This window comes from Tachyglossus aculeatus, chromosome 2, assembly GCF_015852505.1.
Source record: "Tachyglossus aculeatus isolate mTacAcu1 chromosome 2, mTacAcu1.pri, whole genome shotgun sequence".
Classification (NCBI taxonomy): domain Eukaryota; kingdom Metazoa; phylum Chordata; class Mammalia; order Monotremata; family Tachyglossidae; genus Tachyglossus; species Tachyglossus aculeatus.
The window spans coordinates 34,289,106-34,300,948 of record NC_052067.1 but is presented as its reverse complement, the minus strand read 5'-3'; the positions used below and the strand labels follow the sequence as shown (position 1 = coordinate 34,300,948).

Below are 11,843 nucleotides of genomic sequence, written 5' to 3'. Positions count from 1 at the left end.
AAACTGAAACTGGCAAGATGGTTAATAAATCTCTATCTAACTATAGGAACAAGAATATGCCAACGGCTTCATCTAAATGTCGAAACTAGCTATGCTATAGAAATCTTACCGGATTGGAGACGATAGGTCTGTTCAGATAGGACAGTCCCCTTGTAACGAATTTCGTTCTGGAGTTTTTTCAGAAATAATTCATTGTGATTTGCCAAGTCTGAATAGGTCTTCAGTGTGGAAACATAATGTTCCCGAGGGTAAGAAACAATCTGGTCTAACTGGGTCTCATTAGCACCTTTAATGCCAATGGCAAACACAGAGACACCCTCTCGGCGCAGGCTCAGAGCTGCCTCGCTCACACTGTCTTCTGAAGACCGATGAGTGATCAGAACGGCGATCTGCTGGACCCCTTGAGACTTTCGACTGCCGGCCCCTGTGCTGAAGATTTCTTTCCTGGTCACATTGATGGCAGCTCCAGTGAAGACTTTCCCAGCCTTGTGAGACAGGCTCGTGATCTGCTGCAGAAGCTCCTCCTGTGTTGTGTCATTTCTTAGTGACGAAATCACCTGAGTTCTGGTGCTGTACGTCACCAGAGCTATCCTCGTACAGTTCTCCTTCACATCCAGGGAAGATACAGCCTGTTTCAGGAAGGTCTGAAGATTCTCAAAGTTTCTTCCATCGCCAGGTACGGACTCCTCTACTAGGAATGTGATGTCAGCGAGGGAGGATGCTTTACAAGCTACGGAGGAGGAGAGACATGGGTGAGTGGAATGATAAGGGCTTAAAAGTAGTTGGCTAATTTTTAGACTGTGAGCCCACTGTTGGGTAGGGACTGTCTCTATAGGTTGCCAATTTGTACTTCCCAAGCGCTTAGTACAGTGCTCTGCACATAGTAAGCGCTCAATAAATACGATTGATGATGATGATGATGATGATGATGAAGAACAGTTACTTAGCTAGTCCAGGGATATTTTGGAAAGAAAGGCACCAATGTCTAGCAGCCTATGGAAAACAGGAAAAGGCTCTGCTATCTTTCAAATGAAGGTAGGACAAGTTTCTGTGGTCCGTAGCTAAACTAATTCCCATTTACAATCTTGCTACGTTTATAACAAGTGTGCATGTGGCTGGGAAAGTTGGTTAAAATTACTCACATTTTTTCATTGCTAAAATAAGGACAAGTGGAGCTGTTTCCTATGAATAAATATGCCTAACCTCCTTCTTACCTTTCAAAGGTGTATCATCTTTTCCGGCCTCATCCGTTACAATATCCTTAATAATCTGTGTCATGTTAGATGAAAACATGCCAATATCTCTGATCCTGTGAAGGTGGAAATCAAACTGAGGGGTTGCCATGGCTTTCAGATCTCTGTCAGAAGCCGCCTGCATCCCCAAGGAGATGATTTTCACCCCGTCTCTCTGCAAGGCCTTGGCAGGCTCTTCCACGTCATCTTTGGATGGGCCTGAAGCCAGGACCACAAGCACTGGGGGAAACTGTTTGGCATCTCTGCCGCTGGCCGGCCCCAAGAAGTAGGTTTCGTGAGCTCTCTGGAGGGCTTGGCCGAGCCGCAGGGATCCACCCCTGAAGGCAAAGTTCTTCTTCAGGTGGTTCAGCATAGGGTTCTTGCTCTTGAAGGTGCCCAACTGGAATTCATTGTGCAGATCGTCGCTATACTGGGCCAGAGCGATGCGATACTTGCCGGCCTCAATCGGAAGAGCGTTGATCATCTTGTTAATGAACACCTTCACAAAGGGGAAGGCCTTGCTTCCCAGGTTGTCAGAGCTATCCACCAGAAACACAACATCAGCGAACTCAGGGGCTGCTGATTTAACAGAAACATCATTTCATAATCTTCACCTTCAAGATCCAAATATTCAATTAAATAACAGATTGCCGTGATGGAGGGTAAGTAGTTAGTTCAATCAAACAATCGTATTGAGTGCAGGGCACTTGGTAGAGTACAGTATGACAGAGGTGATACACATGTTCAGCTATCAAAGACCAATCTCAGAAGCAGGTCTTCAAGGATCAGCACTTAAAAGGCTTAGCAGTAATTATCCTCAAATAGAAAACCTACAGACATGGTACAGTGCTCTGCACACAGTAAGCGCTCAATCAATCAATCAATCGTATTTATTGAGCACTTACTGTGTGCAGAGCACTGTACTAAGCGCTTGGGAAGTACAAGTTGGCAACATATAGAGACAGTCCCTACCCAACAGTGGGCTCACAGTCTAGAAGGGGGAGACAGAGAACAAAACCAAACATATTAACAAAATAAAATAAATAGAATAGATATGTACAAGTAAAATAAATAGAGTAATAAATATGTACAAACATATATACAGCATCTAGAGACGGTCCCTACCCAACAGCGGACTCACAGTCTAGAAGGGGGAGACAGACAACCAAACAAAACATATTAACCAAACAAAACAAATAAATACGATTGAATGATTGAATAAATGACTGGAGAAAAAGATAAACATCCCTGTCCCTTCCTAACCTGAAAACAAGGTTTGAGCCTTCTCCAGCAGTTCCACTGGAGCAGGGCATGGACTATATTTATTATATAGGGGTCTGAGTTCAAGTTCAGTACTTTGCACACAGTAAGCACTCAGTAACCACCATTGATTGATTGATTCTCTCCTCCTTCTTCTATTGCATCACCACTTACAATACTGATCAACCAGAAAGGGCCACACTGGCTCTGGGGGGTTTCAGAGCCCTGACACTATCTCATCCACCAGGCTGTCTGTCTAGGGGAGGCCAGGGAGAAAAAAACATTCCCAGTTCACTCCCATTTTGCTCTGTGCCTAAAGCAAGAGGTAGCTCTGTCCCTGTTTTGTAGCCCATTGGGAGAGAGACCGTAAAGGGACCTCAGCAGACAATAAACCAAGGAAGGGTTTATAGAGGAGGTGAATTTTTAACAGGTTTGAAGAAGCAAAGGGATAGGATTTAGTGATGACAGAAGAAGCACTTCAACTTTAGGGTGGGAGTCTAGAAGAATGTCATTTGCAATAGCAAAGAGGCTAGAGTCGCATGAACAGCTCCTTTAAAGAGCAACACCGTATCTTTTTCTTTTATGGTACTCTCCCAAGCGCCTAGCATAAACTGACGATTTAACTTGACCTAGGTTGTCTTTCTCTAGTCGATTCCTAAGAGAGTCCCAAGAATAAAGTCAATAAAAGTGAAAGATTTTTTTACCAACTCCAGTCCTCAAAATGAGCCTTACCTAGAAGAAATCTCTGGCCTTCCTGAGGTGAAGAACAAATTCTCAGCTAGTCACCCTGGCCAACAGATCTAATGTGGCTAAGAATACTCATAACAGACTAGACATACCCTACTGTGCTTCATCCAAGATTAAAAAAAAAATCCCCTTTATGTCCCCCTCAAATCAGCCTATTAATGAATGACTCTGCAGTATTATTTTTAATTAACTGATAAGCAGAAGGCAGCTGGCTGGTTGCTAGCAGGATTAGTAGATGGCCAGCTTTAGCAGCAATGGGATTCTTCAAGAAACGTTAATCACTCGGAAGGAAAATAATTTCTCTTTACTTTCAAGTACGCTTTTTTTGGTTTTGTTTTGTTTTTTGCGGGGCGGGGGCAAAAAACCTCATTAAACCTGTAATCTTAGCTGTCTTTGCCTGAAAAGTTTTGGGAGACCACCCCTTCATCCGAAGAACCTGATCAGTAATTCAGTCTTCTCTTAAAGAGGATAAGAGATTAGAGGGAGGGATGCCCAAAGTCTGCCCATTTCCAGTTCCCAAAACATGGTATAAGCATGCCAGTGGAAATGACAACAGCATTTATTGGGCATACATAGCCTGCTGAGTTCTGGAGCACAATCTCTGAAAAATTATAGAAGTAGAGTATCCAATTTCTGTTCTTATAGGCTCACAACATTTTGGAGGTGCCTAGAGATATTTCTATACGTAATAATAATAATAATAATAATAATAATAATAATAATGATGGTATTAGTTAAGTGCTTACTAAGTGCCAAGTACTGTTCTAAGCACTGGACAAATCCATAGACAAGCTATTCAGCCGCACCAGGGCTACAAAGGAGAAAATTACAGACAGAAGCTGGGACATGAGCTGCCATGCTGCTTGGACTCCAGAATCCCTAGTGACCTGGTGTTGGGCAGCTTTCTGGGTGAAGGGGGTTGAAGGATTTTAAGTAGTGCACATTGGTTTCCATTAAATTGCTAATGACCATGGATAAGGGTCAGATAGGCAAGTACAATCGCTCACTTCAAATTTTTGCCTTTAATAAGCTTGAAACAAGTTTAAGACTTTCATCTTCTACACCTTCTCTATGATGTGAATTATTTTAACTGTTTTCAAATCATCTTTCCCCTAGCCTCTGTCTGAGATAATTGGTCAAAACACTATTTTTGCATAACCTAGGGGTTTGCAGGAATGCAACTATTGTGTTGTATCTAAGTACAAACCTATGTTCCACATGAATACCTTCAAGAGCAAAAAAGTAAAATCCCAGTTCTTCAGTTGTGTACTCAGGAAACCAAATTTCCAAGATTTGGCCTTATTTTACTTGATCACATATTTTCACCCACATACTTGATTAAAAACAACAACAACAACAACAAAACCCCACCTGTACCAGATTTTTGAGTTAAAGATGTTCCCATCCAAATTATAACGAAGTACAAGATTAGTAACATCTTCATATTTTGGGTGGTTTCTGCTTTTACTGTGCTCTGGAAAAAAACATAAGAAGGCAATTGCATGAGTTCATTTTTATAGCAGTGGCAGGCTAGTCTTGTTACACATACAATAAAATGGACTTGGGCAAGGTGGGTGGCTGTATAATATTCTTTTTATAAAATTCTTCCAAGAAGAAATACTTTAAACGGACATCACAGTACATATATTCAAGAGAGAGTTCCAGTGAACTGACGATTTAACTTGACCTAGGTTGTCTTTCTCTAGTCGATTCCTAAGAGAGTCCCAAGAATAAAGTCAATAAAAGTGAAAGATTTTTTTTTACCAACTCCAGTCCTCAAAATGAATATTGTAACAAGCATTTGCAGATCCTAAACATGTAGCAATGCATGAAATTATTCTATCCAACTCTGTTTCTGTTTGATATAGAAGTGGATGGACAACCACAGGAGGTTCTTGAGAAGTGGGGAGACATGGACTGAACTTTTCTTGGAAAAATGACCCGGGCATCAGAATGAAGTATGAACTGAAGCAGGGAGAGACAAGCTCAGTTGGTTAGAGCGTGGTGCTAATAACCCCAAGGTTGCGGGTTTGATCCCCATACGGGCCATCCGATTTTTAGCAGCTTAGACGGAGAGGAAAAGGGTGGATTTTAGTGATATTGTGAAGGTAGAACTGACAGAAATTGGTGATACACTGAATATGTGAAAATAGTTTTTTTGATGATGGTTGGGCAACCACTAGAGGTTTTTGAGGACTGGGGAGACATGGATATTTTTATAATTTTTTTAATTTCAGGAAAACCTCCAATGGCTACCAATCAATCTGCGCATCAGGCAGAAACTCCTCATCCTGGGCTTCAAGGCTGTCCATCACCTCGCCCCCTCCTACCTCACCTCCCTTCTCTCCTTCTACTGCCCAGCCCGCACCCTCCGCTCCTCCACCGCTAAGCTCCTCACCATTAGGCCTCGTTCTCGCCTGTCCCGCCATCGACCCCTGGCCCACGTCATCCCCCGGGCCTGGAATGCCCTCCCTCTGCCCATCCGCCAAGCTAGCTCTCTTCCTCCCTTCAAGGCCCTGCTGAGAGCTCACCTCCTCCAGGAGGCCTTCCCAGACTGAGCCCCTTCCTTCCTCTCCCCCTCGTCCCCCTCTCCATCCCCCCCATCTTACCTCCTTCCCTTCCCCACAGCACCTGTATATATGTATATATGGTTGTACATATTTATTACTCTATTTATTTACTTATTTATTCATTTATTTTACTTGTACATTTCTATCCTATTTATTTTATTTTGTTGGTATGTTTGGTTCTGTTCTCTGTCTCCCCCTTTTAGACTGTGAGCCCACTGTTGGATAGGGACTGTCTCTATGTGTTGCCAATTTGTACTTCCCAAGCGCTTAGTACAGTGCTCTGCACACAGTAAGCGCTCAATAAATACGATTGATTGATTGATTGAAAAATGATCTGAGCAGAGATCATTTTCACTGGTTAATGGATGCAAAAGAATGAATTATGTAGCTTGCTGGGGACCCAGGGGAATCAAGCCACCCAAACTTCCTTTCCGTTTCTCTTCTACTGCCTGCCCCCGATACCGATTCTTCTACCTAGTCAGTTTTCTTTGCTGAGTTACTAGACACCATAAGGAAGTTTGGTGGAGCGTTTCCAAGATATGGCCCTTGTCCGTACAACCGAAGCTATAATTCTATTTGTTCTGATAATTTTGACGCCTGGCTACATGTTTTGTTTTGTTGTCTGTCTCCCCCTTCTAGACTGTGAGCCCGTTGTTGGGTAGGGACCGTCTCTATGCGTTGCCGACTTGTACTTCCCAAGCGCTTAGTACAGTGCTCTGCACACAGAAAGCGCTCAATAAATACGATTGAATGAATGAACCGAAGAGTCTGATGGGAGAGACGGGATATACACACAAAGATCTTTAAGTCAAAAATCAACGAGAACATTTGAGGATATATTTCACTGATATACCCAAAGGCTGTTCAATTTTAGAAGTGACTGAAGCCAGATGAGGTTAACCAAGGAAGGGTTTATAGAGGAGGTGAATTTTTAACAAGTTTGAAGAAGCAAAGGGATAGGATTTAGTGACAAGAGAAGAAAGCACTTCAACTTTAGGGTGGGAGTCTAGAAGAACGTCATTTGCAATAGCAAAGAGGCTAGAGTCGCATGAACAGCTCCTTTAAAGAGCAACACCGTATCTTTTTCTTTTATGGTACTCTCCCAAGCGCCCAGCATAGTATTCTGCACACGGCAATCTCTCCAAAACTACATCCTGAAAGAATAGATAGTAAGCAGATTTGCTTGATTTTTTAAGGGTATTTGTTAAGCACTTACTGTGTGTCAGGCACTGTTCTAAGCTCTGAGGTAGAGTATTATTATTATTATTATCATGGTTCTTGTAAAGCATTTACTATGTTCCAGGCACTGTACTAAGCACTGGGATAGATATTAGTTGTGTCAGGCACTGTTCTAAGCTCTGAGGTAGAGTATTATTATTATTATTATCATGGTTCTTGTAAAGCATTTACTATGTTCCAGGCACTGTACTAAGCGCTGGGATAGATATTAGTTATGTCAAACACAGTCCCTATCCCACATGCGGCTCTCACTCTTAATAATAATAATAATGGTATTTGTTAAGCGCTTACTATGTGCCAAGCACTGTCCTAACTGCTGGGGTAGATAATCTTAATCCCCATTTTACAGATGAGGTACCTGAAGCACAGAGAAGTTAAGTGACTTGCCCAAAGTCACACAGCTGATAAATGGCAGAGCTGGGATTAGAACTCACCATCTCCAACTCCCAAACCCGTGCCCTTTCCACTAAGCCACGCTGCTTCTCCTTCTCTTAATCCCCATTTTACAGCTAATCAAGTGGGACACTGTCCATGTCCCACATGGGGTTCTCGGTCTTAAATTTCCATTTGACAGATGATATAACTGAGGCTCAGAGAAGTTAAGTGACTTGCCCAAGGTCACAAAGCAGACAAATGGTAGAGACGGCACTGGGACCCAGGTCCTCTGATGCCCAGGCTCTTTCTACTAGATCATGCTGCTTCTCTTGATTGAAACAGAGTGTCCAGGGGTTGAGGTTTAACAGGGAAATGCAAATCTCTGACATCCAGGGAGTAATTTATATTCTGGGTGTGGGGATGTCAGGAAGACAGAAAAAGAGCGGCATCTATGCCAAATACTTCCATAGGGAAGAGTGCTGGCTAGCAAATGGTGTTTTTTTTTTAATTAAAAGAGCTGGGTTACACAGTCATTATAAAGAAGAAGCACATTTCAAAACTGTTCACGCTGATCTCTCATTTCTTTTAATGGCTACGGGTCACCATAGAAGGAAACTAATAAATTTAATGCTGACGCTACCAGTAGCTTTTTGAAATTGAGGTAGAATTTTCATGATCCTGAAGTCAATCAAATTAATCAATAATATTTGTAGACCACCTACTGTAGGCAAATGTTGGGGGGAAAAACAATAGGATTAAAAGATATGATCCCTGCCCTCAAGGAATTTACAATCTTGCAAAATTCCTCCACTTCCTAAGGGGGTCCCCTCCTTTCCTTCAAGAAACTAAACTACACCATCATCATCATCAATCGTATTTATTGAGCGCTTACTGTGTACACCAGAATTACACAGTACCTACTGCCCACTAAAATCCTTTATTGACTAACCCACACTGCATACACCAACCACCACGTCCTTCCTGCATTTATGCATAAATATATAAAAATGGATACTACTTCTGCACTAGTGTTTTTAATTGGTTCCATGAACATGAAGTGTTAAGCAAAAGAGCATTAAAATAAATTTAGTTAATAATAATGGCATTTGTTAAGCGCTTACTATGTGCAAAGCACTGTTCTAAGCGCTGGGGAGGTTACAAGGTGATCAGGTTGTCCCACGCGGGGCTCACAGTCTTCGTCCCCATTTTACAGATGAGGTAACTGAGGCTCAGAGAAGTTAAGTGACTTGCCCAAGGTCACACAGGAGACATGTGGCGGAGCTGGGATTCGAACCCATGACCTCTGACTCCAAAGCCCATAAGCCACGCTGCTTCTCCAACATACAGTTCATAGCATGGGCCACAAAAATTATACCTATGAATAGTACTGGATATATAAATTACAAAATCAAATAGCAGTATCAAGATGAACTTTTTATAAAATATTTTTAATTTAATGATTTGCATGTACTTAAATTTCCAAAGGATTACCTTTAACATCCCATTCAGTAAAAAAGGCACCTTTTGCTAACATACTAGAGCTTTGCCGTTATTTAATGTTAAAAAAACACATCACCTAATCCTGCTATTCAAGTCAATCAGAATATTTTGAACACTGAGTGGAAGGGCTTAAACCAAGGTCAGCTTTACAGTGGAAGTAATTCAATAGCAAAGATACATAACAGCATTTTGGAAAGACATTTTGCATTCTTGATTCCCCCATTAGACTGTAAATTCCTAGAAAGCAGGAAATTCTGTCTTGTACTTCTCTTGTAATAGCGAGCAGCACCTCCCACGCAATGTGGTGCAAAACAGAACCTAAATAAATACTAACCACTGCCGAGATACACTTCCTTAATCACAAATCGCAGCAAGCCCCATCCCCGGGGCATCCTGGAATTTAGTTGCAGAAGTTGAGTGCAAAGACCTCATTTATTATCAAGAAACAGGTGGGGCTCTACCAGATGCATAACAGCATTTTGGAAAGACATTTTGCATTCTTGATTCCCCCATTAGACTGTAAGTTCCTAGAAAGCAGGAAATTCTGTCTTGTACTTCTCTTGCAATAGCGATCAGCACCTCCCACGCAATGTGCTGCAAAATAGAACCTAAATAAATTCTAACCACTGCCGAGATACACTTCTTTAATCTCAAATTGCAGCAGGCCCCATCCCCGGGGCATCCTGGAATTTAGTTGCAGAAGTTGAGTGCAAAGACCTCATTTATTATCAAGAAACAGGTGGGGCTCTTCCAGATAGACAACTAGACAATTACCTACAGTGCTCATATAATGAGGGACACCTCTTTCCCCTCTTTAATTCCTACTCCCTGCCTGTTGGTTCAAGTGCTTTCCTCATCCCCTCCATTTGTCTACTTGCCAAAATGGCTGTGAGCTGGCCCTGACAAGAGACTTAACTGGACCGTTAGAGCAATTTTGAATATTTCTCTTAACTTCTGTAGAGTAAGCGAAACTGCTAGCCAAGATCAACTGGCTTTCTCTCAAGGTTAGAAACCAGATCAAAACTGATCTAACCATCTGGCCTAGTGGGTGGGGTTGTCAACAGCTAGGAGGAATGAGATGGCCCTTCAATCCAGCTGTCTTTCCTTCTAAACCATCAGTGACCAAGCTGCTCTCCAGTAAGTTTCTCAGCGGCAGATAATCACGCCCCTGGGTATTCTTTACCTGAGAAGAGAAATTAATTCTTTTCAAGTCAAGGGTAAATTTCACAATCACTTTTAGACTGTGAGCCCACTGTTGGGTAGGGACTGTCTCTATATGTTGCCAACTTGTACTTCCCAAGCGCTTAGTACAGTGCTCTGCACACAGTAAGCACTCAATAAATACGATTGATTGATTGATAATCAGTTAAGGTCCCTGCCCCACCCCGCTGCAGTATGTGACCTGTCTTTGCTCTGTGTCCGCAGTGGCTGGGCTAGACACAGTCTCCGTGCTTCCTGGGACTGATCCACAGCCCAATCCAGCCATGCTTGGACTGAATTCTTGGAATGACCCCTCCCCGACGTCCTGCTTCTGGCCTGGAATGCCCTCCCTTCTCAAATCCAACCATTACTCTCTCCCTTCAAAGACTTACAGCAAGGCTCAGTGGAAAGAGCCCGGGCTTGGGAGTCAGAGCTCACGAGTTTGAATCCCGGCTCCGCCACTTGTCCGCTGTGTGACCTTGGACAAGCCACTTAACTTCTCTGTGCCTCAGTTACCTCATCGGTAAAATGGGGATTAAGACTGTGAGCCCCACCTGATCACCTTGTATCCCCCCAGCACTTAGAACAGTGCATCGCACATAGTAAGTGCTTAACAAATACTATCTTTTAGACTGTGAGACCACTGTTGGGTAGGGACTGTCTCTATATGTTGCCAATTTGTACTTCCCAAGTGCGTAGTACAGTGCTCTGCACACAGTAAGTGCTCAATAAATACGATTGATGATGATGATCATTATTATTATTATTATTACTACTACTGAGGGCACATCTCTTCCAAGAGGCCTTCCCCTTCCTCTTCTCCCACTCCCTTCTGAGTCGCCCTGACTCCCTTCTGCGTCCTCCCAGCCCCATAGCACTTATGAACATACCTGTAATTTATTTATATTAATGTCTGTCTCCTCCACTTTAGACTGTAAGCTCATTGTGGGCAGGAAATGTGCATTTATTGTTGCATTGTACTCTCCCAAGTGCTTAGTACAGGTTTGGCACACAGTAACCGCTCAAATATGATCGAATGAATGAATTCAGCCCTCCACAGGCCCCTGTGGAGGGCCACGGCATAGTGGCTGGAGAATTCCCAAATTGGGTGAACCCCACCCACAGAACTCACTTTATGGGGGCAATATGGTGTGGGTGTAGTTCACACCATATATGTGTGGAATATATGGAAAATCATCCTCTCGGCCCTCAGGAGTTGGCCAGGCTCACAAGACAGGTCCATGGAAGGCTCTATGGGATGGGGCACCTCTCCTCCAACTTCAGTCAAAGAGGAGGTTCCTCTGCTGGGGAAAAGGGGCCCTAAGGCGAAGAGCATTAAGGAATTCCCTAATTAAAATGAAAACTTCTTGACTCCTCATCTTTGAGACCATCCACCCTTTCTAAAGGCAAGTGGGGGGAGGGTTTTGTTTGCTGATGGCGCTCAGCACTCCTGTTCTAATACTAGGATATTTCATTTTTCCTAAGAGATGAGAGGCAAAGCTGCACTGCCTTGAAACTTGTCCTGAACTTCTTCATTTGAAGTATGAAAAATTTCACGTTAAAAGGATAAAAGTTACTTTTGAAAATACATACAAATCACTTTTAAACTTTGCCCCTAATAGTCACAGGGGTAAAAATAAAAAAAAGTTGGTATTTGCTAAGCGCTTACTGGGTGCCAAGCACTGTTCAAAGCGCTGGGGTAGATACAAGGTAATCAGGT

The 11,843-nt window shown here is 42.8% G+C and overlaps 1 protein-coding gene across 1 annotated transcript in view; it reads right to left on the bottom strand.

The window, feature by feature from the left end:
* The window catches only part of LOC119941030 (collagen alpha-6(VI) chain-like), an 82,703-nt gene extending 78,020 nt beyond the window's left edge, over positions 1 to 4,683 (bottom strand). The window contains exons 1-3 of the mRNA XM_038761477.1: positions 4,617 to 4,683; positions 1,215 to 1,811; positions 110 to 730 (exon numbers count right to left, since the gene is read on the bottom strand). Coding sequence (XP_038617405.1) covers positions 110 to 730; positions 1,215 to 1,811; positions 4,617 to 4,683 — 1,285 coding nt within the window. The remainder of the gene's footprint in view (positions 1 to 109; positions 731 to 1,214; positions 1,812 to 4,616) is intronic.
* Positions 4,684 to 11,843: the final 7,160 nt, after the last annotated feature.